General features: G+C 36.4%; 1 protein-coding gene and 1 long non-coding RNA gene across 5 annotated transcripts in view; one reads left to right on the top strand and one right to left on the bottom strand.

The window, feature by feature from the left end:
* The window catches only part of LOC131699479 (uncharacterized), a 59,268-nt gene extending 55,351 nt beyond the window's left edge, over nt 1-3,917 (top strand). The window contains exon 3 of the long non-coding RNA XR_009308169.1: nt 3,536-3,917. This is a non-coding gene — a long non-coding RNA (uncharacterized LOC131699479). The remainder of the gene's footprint in view (nt 1-3,535) is intronic.
* The window catches only part of LOC117431213 (follistatin-related protein 5-like), a 99,433-nt gene that overhangs the window by 6,870 nt on the left and 74,181 nt on the right, over nt 1-18,382 (bottom strand). For 3 of the 4 annotated variants that reach the window (XM_058996355.1, XM_058996354.1, XM_058996356.1), the window contains exons 7-11: nt 13,941-14,107; nt 8,919-9,039; nt 8,124-8,285; nt 2,418-2,552; nt 1,475-1,501 (exon numbers count right to left, since the gene is read on the bottom strand). In XM_058996355.1, coding sequence (XP_058852338.1) covers nt 1,475-1,501; nt 2,418-2,552; nt 8,124-8,285; nt 8,919-9,039; nt 13,941-14,107 — 612 coding nt within the window. The remainder of the gene's footprint in view (nt 1-1,474; nt 1,502-2,417; nt 2,553-8,123; nt 8,286-8,918; nt 9,040-13,940; nt 14,108-18,382) is intronic. The other variant, XM_058996357.1, reaches the window with a different exon arrangement.

Here is an 18,382-nt window from a genome sequence, read left to right as displayed (position 1 = left end):
GTTTGCCATTACAAATTTTATTTTATTGTTTATTTCTGAGACAAGTGAACTAACACAAAACACGTCAGGGCTGTTGGATTGATTGAGGGCAGTACTTTGCTCAGGATCTTGATAACGAGCTTCGGGTATTGGTGATCCCACTTGTGTAATTAGTCTAAATTACAAGACTTATTTTCAGTACACTACGAATAAAATGAAGCAGGTATAGTTTGGAAAAATACACTGGGAATATCTGTCACATTACAAAACAACAAAAAAAATAACGCTACAATTTAGAGGTTGGCACATGCAACTGAATGTCTTGGGTATTTTCTAGAATGGGTTCCAGATTTTGTACCCATGCCTTCCTCTATTTAAAGTAATGTTTGAACAGTATATATGTTTTATTGGTGATAAACATATTGCACAAGAAAGGAAACAGAACAGAAGTAGGTATGCTATAAAAAGGTATGTATATGTATTCATGCAGAACACTTGCGAAGATTAATAACATTTCATAACACCTTTTCAATAGCCAGGTCATGCGTGCAAATTAGCACTCATCACAAAAAAAGAGTCAATTGACAGTGGTACGGTTACAAAACAGTTTTCAGCTTTTTTTAATAGGACTGTATATATTTTTTCTTTTTTCTTTCTTTTTTTTTTGTTTGCAACAGAGTGCGGTTAGGAACCTTATTTTTTTTAACCCGTCAGAATCTATTTTTCATCAAACAGCTGCTGTTACTTTTATGACTTTGCATTTCTTAGTTCACTGAAGCATTGCAGCACGTGGATGGTCAGGTATCCTTAAGACTATGTTCTGGAATTCAACAAAATAAAATAAATAAATAAATAAATAATAATCCGTTAAAAAAAGTTACAATTTACTAGAAGCACAATTTGCAAAAGCTGAAAACACATTTTTGTGACAGCACTTGACATTAGTAAATACTTGGATTTTCACTTGTGTTGGGTGCATTGTCATTAGTATATCTGGACAGCATGCTACAGATTTGACTCGGGGTATGCTAGTGAAAAATAGATCAATTTGAAGCACTGATTCTCAACAAATCCGTACTTTGTGATATTCTCAACGCTTGCCTGAAATCATCGGCTATGACAGAACCACTTATCATGCATTTCATTTTTTAAAGTAATCAGAAAAACTAAACCAACAACTTCCAAGCAATACCTATTGTTTGATTATCAGGTTGCTGGTTTAATGGGTTGGTCCTCAGGAGACACAGTGAAATCACAAAGGCTACTAGGAGATTTGAGATTGTTTGTTAGTATTGTTCTGTTGCTATAAAACAACAAAAATGATGCATTCAAAATTAAAATACAAGTTTCCCATGGTGTGTTGTTACTATGCTTGTTTTAACATGGTAAATATCACTACATTCATGGCAATGATTTTAGCTATCGGTACTGTAAATGAAAAACTAATCACAGCACAACAAGCACACATGATCACTACAACACAGCAAGTTAGTACCTTCCTCTCGCCACAGTACGTTTGCAACTGCAGCACCAGAGATGGATAGCCAGAAAAAAATAAGACAAGGAACATTTTAATGTCTTTACAAAAAAGAACTTGCAGCCCTTTTGTACAAGAAAGATATTACTGTACAATGATACATCCAGGATGTATAACTTATTTATTGAGTTTCACTTGTTGCAGGCTAAAGTCAAGTGTCAACAAAAATGCATTTTAGCTTTTCTGTACTGTATAAGAATAATGTATGAATTATAAACAAGAGTTTAATCCCCCAATACAATATGTGTAATACTGTTTTTAAATAAATCAAACTATTTTCATTGAAGGTTTACTGAAGTAGTTAACACTGGTTCACAGTTTATCAGGGAGCCAATAAGTCAAAGTGGAAACAATACAATGAACTAGCAAAATTCTTTGAATAATGTATAGTAAAACTTTCCACTGTTCTCTTAAAACCAAGCATGCTGGCATGCAATATGTTGAGTGCTGTCACAGTATAATTAGCTCTGTCTTAATAATATTTATCACACCCTTCCCCACATACCATTTAACCTTGTTGAAGTGTTCAACGAGCCCCATGAACAGTGCGGACAGAGAAGGATTTTTGCCAAATCAAACATATGGCACAAGCCTACAGGCACTCTGTGTAACCTTGCCTTGTGTCCCGCCTTTGAATGAGGGGATAATACACCACATTCAAATTTGTTTTCCAGACTGAAACTTTAACATTTTAATAAATATCACTGTTAAAACTTTAACCCAACTTTATTATGAATTTCCATTGAACCATTTCAAGTTAAATTGCAGAACACATTACTGTTGGTAACAGCGGTGTTATTGCACAGTGCAATTACAGCTTAAGAAACAGCAAAGAAGAAAACATCTGTGTAGATAAACAGGCAATATTAATGAGCACTGGAGGGGATGTTTGTGTACTTACGAGTCTTTCGAGCTGAATCTTCCACAAACAATGAAGAAATGTCCTCGTCCACTCCTACTTCGTTCTTAGCAATGCAGGTATAGGCGCCAGTGTCTTCATAGCGCACGCTGCCAATATGCAGCTCACTACCATTTGCTGTAAAGTATTCATACTTTTTTTTAATAGACAGAAACATTTTGAAGGCAGTCACTGTACAGAAGGATGATTGATACAAGATTTAAACATGTCAGTGATGTAAATAGACCACAATATTAATCAAATACTAATTTAATTGTGTGTGTGTACTGGAATTCATTGATATACAGTACAACTTTCTTTCAAAAATGGTTAATACCACCATGCTTAGTTAACACCAGCTTTTGTTTTCTACAAAGAGAACTAAACATTGAGTGTGACACATAATAATATAATGAAGGTTTTAAAAGTTAGTAATGTTATCATGAAATGCTGGCAATAGTCACAAAAATGATTCAATAACAACATTATGATAAGTGCAAATATATGCAGCACACGTCTGTATCATCGACCAGCTTTGGCCTCAAACCTGCTTGATCATTTGCATATACAGTACTAAGGGTAACCAGTCAGAAAACAAAACAAGCTAAAATGATTTCAAGAGGGTCATACAGTAAACATACTTTTGCATGATACATGCAAGTACACAATTGTATCAGACAAGGTGCATTGCAACTCTGCATTACAACAATAAGTATGTGCACGCACACATGTAACTACTATGTAAATGCATAGTAATTGGTGTTATCGTTATTTTATTGTACAATGTTTTTAAATATATATATATATATATATATATATATATATATATATATATATATATATATATATATATTTTTTTTTTACTGTGGCACAACAGATGGGAGTCATGTTTTATTTATTGTGGCACTGAAAAGGTTAACCAGAAGGCATGTGCTTTTGCTGACGACAACTCTCACGTGGTGGTCCTAAAGCTTCCTTACTGTAGCTGCACCTGTATCTACACCTCTGCACAGTGTGGCAGTTCTGCAGGGAGTCTCTGTGTTCTAAAATGCTGTATCAAGACATCCATCACTTTAGCACATTTCTCTGATTCAAAGCATGTCTTGACATTTGCTTTTCAGACGTCTACTCTAGATCCTGCCACCGGCGTCGCTGTTTGTGTTCCTGAGCAGTGCTTCATCTGAAGAGAGCTGCTGCTGGCTTTACTGCTGCCACCTCTTTGAACCCCTTCCTTTGTGATCTTAGTGCTTCTAACCCGTCAGCTGTATGAAGAGCTTTTCTATTTAAATCCCTCTTGGTTGTGTACACTGCTGCAGCAATCAACCAGTAACAAAGGGCGTTTCTGTTAATAATTAATATGTTGCTTGTTGTATGCTGGCAAAGAACTGGACTACTGTAAGAATAAGTGTTTCTTGATCAGTATATTGCACTTACTGTAGTCATACTGTATAAACTAATTTAGTTTATTTCAATTATTTTACTATTAAACCATATGCAGTGAGCTGGTGCATGATCTGTCATTACTGTAATTTGTTATTTGAGTGTAATATGTATTATAAAAATAAAATCTGTAAAAATGCATGTTTTTATACACTGCAAGTTATGCTCATTTTAAAATTAAATATCTGAACCACAGTACTTGGAATAGTTATTTCAAAATGCAAAGCAGTAGTTTTTTTTTTTTTTTTTCTAATTTTAAAATGTTTAGCTTGCCGGATTATTACCCACAGTTTTAAATATATACCAGTGAACACTTTACTTACACAACATAGAATGTTATGTAATGAGTATTTCACTGTGTTTACGTCTTGAAAAGCAGAGTATGTTGAACATAGCAGGCGGAAATAACATGCATGTACTATAGGACTGGTTTCACAGACACTGATTATCACTATTCTTGGACTTAGTACCTCATGTTACCAGTCATTATTATATGAATCCTACAGCTGTAATTCATACCCTACTTTGATGTGCTGCTAATTTTAAATCGATTGCATAGATCCTAACGTCCAATAAAACAGAACCCAAATCACTGCATATCACCCATAGCGGGTTTCATTTGTCTTCTGCTTCTGTAACACTGCAGGGACGAAGCTTTTTATTTCACACTGCTTAGCTGTGAGGACAGGAAATAAACACTGAACATGAAGGTCTATGCTGGCAGCAAACATTCTAAAAAGTGACCTCATGGAATATCCTAGACCTGGCATGCAAGCTGATAATCACAGTATCTATAGCACCCATTGAGAACAAACTGCACTTAAAATCAGCTAGTTTACTTGTATTGCATACGAACAGGAAGGAAGTGTGAGCTGCAGCTGGCTGTTCAGGTAATTCATTCCTCGGTGCAGCTCATTATCTGGTGCTTTGCGCACCTGCCTCTGTGCAGCTTGTCTGGTGCTTTGCACACCTGAAATGCATTACAACTACTTTAGAAGATATTAGCAGAGTAACGATAAATGCCAGGGGCAGAAAGGATTGAAGACGTAGGTGTTTTAATACTCATTATGGTTGTGAATTACAAATAAATAAACACTTGAGAACTACTGCAGCATTGCAAGTTGTGAGTACTCCAGAACTCAAAGTCTAACTAAAACATGTGGGATCTCACTGCTGAACCAGCAGGGTAGTGAGGGGGGATTGCAAACAGTTCTCAACTCTGTCACTTTTGATTTGTGTGGAAAAATCCCCCCACCCACATACTTTTTCTAGCAACATGCACATTGTTTCAATGTTACCACAAGTCAACAACTCCAATAAACTGATGTCAATGTTTGCTCTCGTTTTTCAAGACGTAAAAACATTTGAAACAGCATTCAAAAAGCAAATGGGTTCCAGTGTCAAAAGAGTGTGGTTATTAAACTACTAACACGCGACACAGTCTTTCTGGTCCACACAATACCCTTCATTTGAAAATGTGTCTCATACAGCAGTGAGACAATGTATTAGAACACCCCATTGCTTCTGGAGTTTTGATTGGTTGTGCATATGAAATCAAATCACTGGAACTGAAAATCTTGGAAAATCATCAAAATAGGCAAATTAGTGATTGTCTGATTTAATTGATGACTTGAATAGACCACAAATGCAATTCATTTAAAATAATAAGAGAAGAGGAACGCATAGCCACAAATGGTAATGCATGAGACTCCTTAGAATAACTTGATTTAAGAAGTCTAATTAGAGCACAACGAGGTCTAACATTCTCACACGGGTGCTTAATGTCTCTATAGCACTGATTACTGACCAAAAATTAAAATTCTCACAGCCAGACGTTTTCTTGCAGTATAAAGGATACAAATGATACATCTTGAGGTGTTCTAATAAATGTGCACACTACTGTATACAATTTTACATACTGTAGATATTTTTACAATAATAAAAAAATGGTGCTTAATTTAAAAATTCACCTTGTAATATGCATACCATACAAACATGTTTCTTACACTTTTCTATAGGATTCAGGATTCTCAAATGGGACTCATAATGAACCTATTTGAACTCCCCAGCTGCTGTGTAGTTTCAAAAATAGGAAAGTTACATTTTTCTGACTTTAATTTATTAAAATGAATAATCTGTGCATAGCAGGCTGAAAGTGATAAATTATACCACGCTTCAGTAATTTCAGCACTATTGTGCTCTCCATTTCTGGCTTTAAAGAAACGTGTTTATATGGTTGCTTTTTAAAAATGCTGTTCTGTTACATTCACTCGGTTCATCTACTCTTTGGGGAATTTTTCTGCATAGCAATATGTTTTAACTGCAGTTAAATGAACTATTGATTGACAGACCCCAATCAATAATGAAGAGGCAATACACCTGCAGTTATAGATTAATAAACAGATTTGGTTATGTTGGCATCTGCTGTTACTGCTTCCATCTTGCAAATAAAAGTGTAAGAATAAACAAGAAGTATACTTTGTATGGAAACCCAGTGCAACAGAATTGTATTGTGAAACCTTCACAAAAGTTCTTTAATTGGAAAGTGCTTAAGTGGACTTGACACCTGTAACTTAGTTGTTTTGGTTCTGGTTTTGTAAAATTAACAAGCGTTTTACCTCTTTCAAACAATGGAAGTTAATTAAAGACTGGAGTAAACACTTAAAAATAATAATAATAATAATAATAATAATAATAATAATAATAATAATAATAATAATAATAATAATAATAATAATAATAATAATAATGTTTATATATATATAGCCCCCATATGCAGTTCAACTTCAATCTTTGCAGGTAAAAGTTGTACTGATGACTTTCCATCGAAGTAAGGCACAGAGACAGCCTTCTGTGGAAAAGGGTCATTAGGAGAATCATTAGCATTAGTTAAGCTGATGTACTGTGAAGGCCACATAGATAATGCAGCCCACCACAGGTCAAGACTGGTGTTCAGAGACAGTCCCCAGAGGGAGAGGGAGGCAATAGAACACTAAACAACCTCAATTGTCGGTTCAATTGCATCTCAGGTTAAGATTAACACTATCAAAGGTGATGAAACTGCTGGCGAGTGGTTTCTGCGGTTTCTGCACCACATGTTGAAAATCATGTAGAATTCTTTCTTTAAGAGTTTGTATACAGTAGCCTTCATGACGTGGGGTCATTATTATTATTATTTATTTCTTAACAGACGCCCTTATCCAAGGCGACTTACAATTGTTACAAGATATCACATTATTTTTTACATACAATTACCCATTTATACCGTTGGGTTTTTACTGGAGCAATCTAGGTAAAGTGCCTTGCTCAAGGGTACAGCAGCAGTGTCCCCTACCAGGGATTGAACCCACGACCCTCCAGTCAAGAGCCCAGAGCCCTAACCACTACTCCACACTGCTGTACCGACAGAAATATCTTTGTCACCACCACTGACTTTTTTTATTCATTTGTTACTGTTGTGTTTTAGCCTGTTTTTGGATGTCCTGTGCAATGTAAGATTGATTTTTTTGGGGGGTATTTTGCAAAACTGCCTGCCACCTCCCTCCAAGACAACATTACTACATGAAAATCCTAGCTCTTTAACCCTATGTAAATATTTTAAATGTACAAAGTGACAGCAATGTTTTTAAAGGTCTTGAGAATCTATCACTGCAACTAAAGGGCAAGCTAGGACTGGACATATCAATTCATTATAATGGAGTTTAGGTGCTTTATCCTTATTGACATTGCCAACGTTCATCCCTGCCTCAACCACACACTCATCTAATAAACGTATAGGAGGGGTGATGACCCATGCTGTGGCAGTCAGTGAGAAATAATTCAAAAAGTAGGATTGAAAATGCTTTGTAAAAAAAAAAAAGCTCTTTTTGATAAATAAACCATAAAAAACGAACTGTTTTTATAATTAGTAACTTTAAAAAAAAATGGCATTCTATATCTTATATCATAATATGTTCAAGAAATGTGATTACAGTACATCATCATCACAGATGGTTTCATGTTTTAGTTTTGTCTGGGTTTTGTTTAACAGCAAAAGTGCTTCTGTGTATCAAAATCTGTATGTAGTTTTAAGCCATCTACATGTTATCTAACTCTACAATACACATGTTAAAGATAATTCCGGTGAAGCTGGTTGAAACTAAATGCGATTCTGGTGCAAGAATGGAGAAAGCCTGCTCAAGCAACACAGATCTGAACATGTTGGAACTGGCTTGCACAGAAGTGAGTAACTGGTAGCTAACTAACAAGTAAATACAAGTCCTGTCTTACCTATCATTAAGAGTTGTTTTGATGTCTTCGGCATGATGTCCATTCCATTCTTTAGCCAGGTGATTTTGGGGTCAGGGATGCCATCCGCGTGGCATTTCAGGCTGGCAGATACACCCGGTTCCTGGGCCTGGGTTTCTGGGTACACAATGATCACTGGAGGCACTAGGTGGTAAAAACAACACCACAAAACCAGTGTATTAAAACGCATTTCTGTAAACTAAGTTTTAATGACAATTTAAACCAGTCTTCCTGTTCCAATCCAGTCGTCTCTAACAATTAAATGCAAATCCAACAAAACAAAGCAGATAAGCCTGCTTCATATTCCGTTGCATTTTCAAGCTAGTTTAGCCTCTTTGGGAAAACAGATTGGAAACCAATAGGATTCTTATCTCCAACTTAATTCAAGCTTTGTTTTTTGAGGTCTCCAATGGAGAAAAGATCCTGGCAATCATAGATTCTTGCAAAAGTATTATGCAAATTATTTTATTAAGCTATGTGCTTTAGCCATCAGCTATTTGATGTTGTTGAAAATATTTGTAAATGACTGGAAAAAAATAAATAAATAAACTGGATAAGAAATGATAGGCTAAGCTGCATTTTCACAGTTACTGCCCTGCAATACAAAAGTAAGCTTCCCTTTAGGTATTAAGAAGCTATCCATAGTATTAATCTAACTGTATGTTGCAGATAATAGTAACAATGACACATTTTTTAAAGTACCTTCCCAGAATATTTATTATAGCATACAATAAATCATCATTAAAATTAGGGCTGTCATATATGGCAGTTACTAACCATTCACCTGCAGGACATGGGTTTGGTACAAATCCTCATACCCATAAGCATGGCAGGTGTAATTGCCCATGTGGATAGTGGTCACCTTGGTGATATATAGTGAGCCATCATCTCCAAAATCCTAATTAGAGAAACAGACAGCAGGGTGTTGAGACTGGAAAGCAATCAACATGTAAGGAATAATGAAGAATGGATAGACACTGTTTTTAGAATCTGTGGCGTTGCTAGGATTTCTGTACCATTGGGTAACAAAACCTTACCTTTCCTCGTCACCTGCAGATGTATCATTGCATTAACTGTAAATATCTGATTAATACTTTAAAGGATACTTTTTTGGATTATAAGGCATTATAGCACAAGTTGGACATAACCTTAAACATTTTACTGTGGGGTCACTTTGGAACCCCCAAAAGACACACACTTAGAATTACCCTACAAAATGTTTTTTTTTTTTTTAAACTCATGCCAAACAGGAAGATTAAACATGAAATACATTTTGTGTAATAAATAAAGTCTGTTTCGGTGAATGGGCACATGATCCATCTGGGATTGGATGCTGGGCTAGGATTAACTATGTGTGTGTGACACTTTGGAACTAGAAACTCCTATTGCTGTCTCAAGACAGATCTCGGATCCTGTCTCATTTTTCACACGAGCGTGTCTATGTTTTGTTATTAATATGTGCATTAGCATGTATATAACAATTAAGCAGAAGGTCAGCCAGACAGGAAAAACCTAATTTTACATAATAAAGAGAACCTCTCATTTTGCTTCCTGCCATGTAATTACATGCTATTAAGAAAGATTTACACAAATTTAGTTTTTTCACTGTATAATGCAGATAAAGATCTTGTTTCAGATGGATAATACTTCAAAAGAGGAATCATGTTAAACAGCATACATTGAGAACATAGAACTTAATAATGTTTGAACATCAGACTAATAATGTACAAGTTTTTTTTTTAAACGGGTCTGTTCTTGGTAGGGGGTCTCATATTATTTCAATTGCCTTTTTTACATGTATCTTCCTATTGGATGACATTTGGAATCATCGTTCTGAGTGGTCCTGGTTATGTTGCTCCAGTACTGAACATTCCAATCATGTTAAAATGCCACCTGGAGCTATTTACTCTTCAAATTGGTCTCTAAAATTGAAATATTTGCAGCAGTAACCAACACTGTTCAATTTAGCTGCCATGTTGTGTTTTACTGTACATTTGAACAGTTTGGTTTTATATTATTATTATTATTTATTTGTTAGCAGACGCCCTTATCCAGGGCGACTTACAATTGTTACAAGATATCACATTATACATTATTTCACATTATACAGATATCACATTATTTTACATACAATTACCCATTTATACAGTTGGGTTTTTACTGGAGCAATCTAGGTAAAGTACCTTGCTCAAGGGTACAACAGCAGTGTCCCCCACTGGGGATTGAACCCACAACCCTCCGGTCCAGAGTCCAGAGCCCTAACAACTACTCCACACTGCTGCCCTGGCACCTCGTGTTTTAGCGTTTTCATGTGCACTATTCCCTCTCTATAATGGATTTAAAGGTACACTAAGTTATGACAGAGGAATCTCATACAAGATGTGCTGTAGCCCCGATTCTGTTTAATGCATTCTTCAAGCGAGCCACAAACTACGAACTCAAATCACCAAATGTTAATTATAGTCTGTGTAATATATTACAATTGTTTAAAAGAGGCAATACATCCGTCACCTTACTTTTATAAATGATTCATGATAATCAAGACTTATAAGTACAGTATACCATGTATACATAATGAGTTAGACACACATTTTCTTTTGCTTCTGAGAGTGTTGTCATTCGTGCAATCAAGTTGAAAGGAGCAATTTAAGCCTCTTAAAGTATGTCTCAATTTCATGAAAATGATGCAACATGAAACATTTAGCATGTAGGAGCAATAATGATAGTGTATAATACAGAACAAGTTAAGATTGTTTGTGAAACAAATGATATATGATGGTAACTGAAAATCACAGTCAATAAATAATCAATTGCAATAAATAAATAATCAATTGCAATAAATAAATAATCAATTGCAATAAATAAATGCATTCCAATGGCAGACAAGGGCATTTTTATTTGACAGTCAAAACAGCAATAATTTTTATTTTTACACCACAGACTAAATCCAATCACAAAATCAGTGTAAAAACTGTTTTAAAAAAAATTCTGTGCCAAGTACTAAGCACTTAAATCACATCATTATTTTTCACCGCAAGCACCAGGGTTTTCTATACTTTAAGATTTTTGCTTCAATTCAAAAGATTTTCCAAAAGCAAATATCCAGACTGCTCTCAGGAAGGACAGAAAATACACACCGTAACCCCACGGTTAATTGTTGAAAGTCAAACTACACATCATTGAATAACCTATACACCCTGAAACAGTTTTCACATAACCTGTTTTTTTTTTTTTTTGGGTTCAATGCCTATGCTAGTTTATTCTCCAGTGCACACTAGTTCACAAATCCCCCCCCCCCCCCCAAAATGCAAAAAGTTCACAAATCCATACTATAACCCTTTTCAGAAATGCATTATCAATGCAGACTGCTTTGGGAAGTCTATAAATACTTAAGGGAGGGTACTGAAACAAAGTATTGCATTTCTTTCTATTTCAAAGCTATGGAAGACCCCTGCAAGCGCACAAAGCCTTTGTTTGCTGAAAATCCAATTAAATATATAGGGCAAATACTGTAAGTAACACCAGAGTAATGATGCACAAGGGGGATTCAAATAGAGTACAAACCCAATCTGCAAGGACAGAGAATCATGACCTCTTTCCAGTCAAGCTTCTCTCTAGCACAGTGCACAACAATCACCAACATTAGTTTTTGTTTCATGTTATTTTATATTATTATGTAGTCAGTAAACTATGCTCAGGTTATGTTAATCATTTATTTTTGTTGACTGCATTATTATTTTAGTTAGGAAAACACACTACTGTATTAGTCAAAAACGATGTACCGGTACTGTACGTAGTATACCTAAATATGCACATGGGGTGTGCTGAGATTTAAAAAACGACCACATTTATAAACGCTATTCCGGTTGTGAGAGCCTTCATTACTTTACCTCATGTGTTCTTCCACACACAACTCGCACACTATATGATCATTAATCACACAGACTACTGTACCATATGTCTTGGGATGAAGCCAGAAGCACCAGTTCACTTTGACAGTCCACAGTACTGAAGACATTTCCATCAACTGACAACCATGTTTGTTCCAATTCAAGCCTCAATCGATAAAGGGCTTTATTCTATTCCAGTGAAATCAGCCGGAGCCCAATACCTGTATATCCTATAAATATGTGACATCAATTCTGTGATTGAAATGGTGTTCACTGCGTTTTGCAAAATATTACATACTAATAATACGAGCCACAGGAAATGGGTAAGTAGTACATGGTACAGTTTTAATTAGTAAAATAAGACTCCAGGATGTGCAACAGTGGCTGGATAATGTTTGATTTGCTTTGTGGGGTTCTTCATATGCAATTGATTGTTATTTTTGATGTGCCCTGAATATAAAACAACCAAACCCTGTAATTAAAATAGTATAGCAAGCATACCGCAGTGCCACCTTAGGATTATTGGGTCCTTATGGAATTCCGAGAATCAAATGGACAGGGCACATTATTTTACTGTTCTCCATTAGTGTGAAATGAACAACAAAATTGTAGATGTAACATCACAAGTTTACAATTCCGGCATTTATGGCTACATACAGTACTGGCTAGCATTTGCATCTCCATGCTTCAAACGTCTAAATCAAATTTGCCCTCCCAGGGCCAGTAGTGGTGTCACCTTGGTTATAGGATAATTGCACATTTGCTTTCACTAACAACAACTTTATATTTATGAAATGCAATACACATCGCTAACAATGTATCAATGTTTTGTTCTTTCAGAGCACTGCAATATATCTGACACTATAATTTGTATAACAATGTATGACAAGGTCAGAGCAATGTCAATACAGCTTAGCTCAGCCAAATGAACCGAATTATCTATACAGTTGAAATCAGCACTGCTCTGTTTGATATACTGCGTTCTGTCAAAAGAAAATTACACAGCCTGCAATGCTGCTGTGGATAAAAAACAAACAAAAACAAACACACACACGCACACACACACACCATGGGGCAATGACACCTGACAGGCAATTATTTTTAATGTCAGGATGAAAACCCCATTGAGACAAACAATGGCCACAAGCAGCAATTAACGCAGTAACACATTCATGTTTCCTACAGTCCTCCCCTTGTGACCCATGATGGTAGACATTGAATCTTATATTGTGGTGAACATCAGTACTGTAAATAGGTCTAACTGCTTTTATTGCTTCCCTTTTCTTGCAACTGCTGCAGTATCTGCAGTGATCCCTGTATCACAACAGATCCCCCGCCCTCTATATCATTTCTGTCTTCAATCATACAGATAACAAACTGCATGCAGGTATAACCTCTTTCCAAAGATCAGAGCACCAAATCCTCCATCATGAGTCATCGCACGCCAATTAAAAGGTGATCGTTGGAAAAGAAATCGAACAATGGCAAAAAGAGAATGTCTTCCCTTGATGGAGTAAACTTTAACGGATCAATGCAGAAAGATGTGTCCATAATGACTGCGAGTCCCCCTTTTACTAGCGTGCCATTACATTTAAGATCATTTCACACAATGTCCATTTAATTGCTAACCTAATTGGCTGCTAATTGCATAATGTACAGCAATGTTCAATAAGTTTCTTGAACATTTCATCAATAAATAAAATAACTTCTTCAATGACTTTAAACACTCAATCACGACCTATAGACTGGGTAATACCATATGTGCAATATTTTCTCTTGCCCTGTAAGTTTCATCAGAACTTCAAGTATGTACTGTACTGTACTGTGCCCAGAACAAATGCATTTCTTCAGATTAAAAATCATGACCATTATTTAAAATCTAGAAAATGAAGAGTTAAAATTAACTTACATTAATGTCTTCTAAATCCAAGAAGTTCAGTACGATTCCATTTCTCTTCCAGATGATCGGAGGCCGCAGTGTTCCTTGAATAGCACAGGACAACACAGTGCTCAGCCCCACTGTTACCGTGGAGATGCTGGTGTTCTGTTCCTCGGGGAGACTCAGTTGAACAACCTCTGAAAGAAAGAAACCCCCTGTTTGGTATTTGCTTTCCTTCATTTTTTTTACAGATACAATGTTGCATTCCTTTTACCAACCCAGCTGGATGCACTATTCACATAGCTTTTATTTTTTACAGTCTGTGCAAGCCAAACAATTGTGCTTTAACCATTTTCTAATACCATTCTTGAATGCAATCCATGTAAAGGATATATAGCAACAAATGGCAGTTTAATATTGATTTTTACCTGTCCCTTATCATGTTTGGAATCATGAATGGTTTTGGGTTCTGTTGCTTTAAAATTTAGATCATTTCAGACCTTTGTTGTTTTATCATTTAATTTTTTATTTTTTTTGGCTGGTTCTTTTAACTAGTAGAAAGATAACGCGCCTTTCAACATGGTGAGATAGATTTTTGTAGATAGATAGACTTTTTTGTAGCCTTTTATTTGCATGAGACCAACCTTAACCCAGATAATATGATCATTCCTAAACAACATTAATATTACTGCAAAGATTTGGTGGTCAGTGTCTTTAATTTCCACTTTGATACCCGTCTGTTCTGCAGGCTACATGTGTCCAATCTAAGGAAATATTGCTCATCGTGTCTTTTTAGCACGGCATCTCTCCCTTTGCTGTTGCATGCTGCATGCCATAGGCACTTTTTAATTCCACAATGTGAAAATCTATAATTGAGGTCATTGAAAGAGCAGTTAGAAATAGACCTGCGCAGAGTAAAACACATTGATTTGGCATGGCTGGGAGGCAAATCACATATTAAATGTAAGTTGCCACCAACATCCCTTCCTGCTATTTTATGACTGGCATTAAATGTGTCCTAACTCCTACAATACCAATTATCTGCAGAGTAATAGTCTTCTCTGTTTGAGATTGATAACTGCAATCATGCACACAGTCTCATTTCCTTGTTTAACAAAAAGGACAATGGCCATTCAAGCGTCTGCAGCACACGGCGTAAATAATCACCCAGAGTGCATTTGAGCTTTTGGAATAATGCAGGTTTCAGTTGATTGTTGATTTCAGACATCCTTTAATCCCTTCTTCTTAACCTGCTTTATATCTATTTGAAGATTTTGACTTGTTTAACAATATTAAAGTGGATCTGTTCACGCGGTGCAGGCTGAGCTGCTGTATCCGAGCCATTAGAAGATGTCTAATTGTATCTATCTTGCAATAAAATTAGCAGCAGTCTCAACCCTACATTTGAACTGCTTGCATGCGCTTCAATTGACTGTGAATAGAGACGTCCTGTGTATGATTATTGCTGTATGTTTATTGCACCCAGTAACAGTACTACTGTACATTCCTCATATGCATCCACTTAACTAGGTATTTCTGCCTTATATGCATGCATAGGCAGTCAGCTGCTTTTACCAGACAGGACAGAAACCCCTTTTTGACAGAGGAACTATGAACAAGCAGGAATCTGTCTTAAAGCAGCCACAAATGTGTTGTAACACTGGAGGCTGTATTTTCACTCCAGGTTTACCATAAAAACAGATTTTTTTTTTTTTTTTTTTTTTTTTTTACATAATCGTTTTGATACATGTTCTGATAGATATAATAAGCTAACAATTCAATAACCTTTTCAACCTTGAACACTATTCCACTAAGCCAACAGCTGCACCCAAATGAAATGCAGACTCATCATTTTGCAAGGCATGCGGTCAGGTCAGTGCACTATAGAAGGTTAAAAGTTTGCATCTCTGATTGGACAAGGAGACAGGGTTTGATTTCTCCATTACTTTCCTACTCTGCTTCCCCATCTGTGGAGAAGAACACACTTTAAGCCCAGCACTTACAGATGCCCCTGTGGGGTCAACAGTAGTAGTAGCTGCCTGTGGGCCTGCTCTCGGCTATGATATCCCAAGCCTTTGCCTCCGGCAGTCCCCGTTGGTGACAGGACACTGCCCACGTGTTAAGGGCAATTTAGGAAGGTTACGATGTTCAAATTAAATTGGGAGTTATCCAGACTATGAACCATGCAGTGCAGTGCACGTGGTCAGGACACACGAGAGACAGGGTTGTTGTTTGTTTCTTTTAACTGGGATCCTGAATTCAAAACGTAAGGTAATTGTTCAGCCCAAAATACTTCAAAAGCATTACCACCAGGAAAATGCAGTTTGGTTCTTTAAAAAGCACTTTACTTCTTAGAAAAGATAATTGCCATGGGATTGAAGAAGCACTTACAGGAAGACTGTGACAGCAGAAAGCATACTGTTACTAGAAAGAAAGCCATATGAATTAAATTGCGGAAGAACAATATGTATCCTGTACAGCGCAGTATGTGCTATTTAAGAGTTACATTTCTGGGATGATACAAATGAACAATGGTGTCCCTCATGGATCGATGCTTGGAGGGCTTTTGTTTGCCATCCATGTTGACAGCATGGGAGAAGCTGGAGTTAGCTTCGTCAGTAAGAAGTCAATATGCTGCTTTGTACCAGAGGTACAACATATTCTAAGACAACCCTGCCACTTTAATACAATCTAGAGATCCAGGGGCCAGTTTTGCAAAGCACTGCCTGCACTTAGCAAGCTGCTAGCTAGCAAGCTATCTAATTACAACCCGTTTCAAAAACCAGTATTTTAAGATAGAACGTGTAGTAGAAATCCACTCAGCAAGTCTATATGATTAAAGGATAAATGTGTTGTTTTCTTTAAAAAACAAGTTTCATGTTAGTAAATTGGATTTTGCAGACTGCTACCTCAAACTGCTTTATGAAACTAGCCCCAGCATTTTTGCATGTGATTCCTTATATGCCTAATATACCTTTATTCATGTTCTCTGTCATTCTTTATTGTTGTTTATGTGTGATCATTATTTTCCATGCTCACATGCTATTCCAGCAAAAATGACATTTTCCCACCACTTCTAAAAGCTCTAAATGGCTTCCTCTGCAACCATGGTAACTGTGATTTAGTATATGGAAAAATCTCTCTACAAAATTAGAAGGTCATTTTCCAGGATTAGGGTTAGGGACAGGGATAGGATTAGGTTGCTGAAATAGTTAGCCACCATGGCAAAAACGTATTTAAGCAGAAACATAAATAGTGCATGATAAAGAGAATAAAACAGGTAAGAAATGAAATATTAGGAAAAAGCAGACGAAACAAATGATCTCTTTTAAACAATTTTCTAAAAAGCTACAAATATTACATGAAGATCTGAAGAAAACCAGCCCTTTATAGATGTGAGTTTAGCACAGCCACACACAGTACAGTAATAATTACTCTGCATTCCCACTGCTGTCTCGTTGACATTCTGCCTTTTCCATTTCATCAGTAACAAAGCTAAAATAAAATAACGAATTAGTACAATTCTACCACAGGCTGGGATTCATCACAGTAACTGTTTTTCACTTTTGAACCCCTGTTGTTTGCATCCTATGATTATTATGCAGGGAGTAGAGTAGCCACAATGTGGATGTGCCCAGAATTAAAATCGACATGCACAGTAATTGTAAGATGCTACTTGTAGGATTGTTACAGAGAAAAAAACATATGAAATAAGCATTTCAAAGGCTCACAAGACTAGGGGATGTGCCTCCTCATGGGGCTTCATGTGCTGCCAACCAAAGATCTTGGAGGTATTGGTGGACATGTGAACTACCAGTTTTGTGCTGTCAGAGAGGTATCTTATCCGTGAAGAAGAGACAATGCAAAAATTCCACCACGGAAACTGAAAGCCAAGAAACTCTTTAGGTTTTTTTGCCTTCTACTATTATGGCTTCCGGTAGACACTTGCGATCTCATTTTGTAGTTTTGTTGATTACATGATGTTAAATAAAAGATCTAAAATTATGTACATACAAAGGCAAATTTAGCATTAACGAAACACCAATCAATCAAAATGTATTTTATATATTGTGTGAATTGTCTATACCGTCACAGAGCCGACGGCACTGAACTGTCTTAGCTCCTGTGTGAAACGCTATGCCGGTACTGAAGCGCTATAGTGGCCGTGGATTGAAAGTGAACATCCCACTTGGTTGTATATCGGACTTGTTGGGTCTTTTTGTCGTTGGTGTTCCACACTTTCAAGAACGAGGTAGTAATTGGAGTCCGGAAGAACTTCAGGAATTGTTAACTTTACGGGCTAACGAGGAGGTGAATTCACAAATAGAAGGGACTCTGCTTTTGGAACTAATAAATGATAAACATTGTTACAATTTGAAACATAGTCTGGTTTCATCCTATAGCGTAATAAAGTAGTTGATTCCATGTTTACCTTCATTCATAAACCTTACATTAGCACAGTAATAAGACCT

This window comes from Acipenser ruthenus, chromosome 22 (genome assembly GCF_902713425.1).
Source record: "Acipenser ruthenus chromosome 22, fAciRut3.2 maternal haplotype, whole genome shotgun sequence".
NCBI lineage: Eukaryota > Metazoa > Chordata > Actinopteri > Acipenseriformes > Acipenseridae > Acipenser > Acipenser ruthenus.
This window is presented reverse-complemented; position numbering and strand designations above follow the sequence as displayed.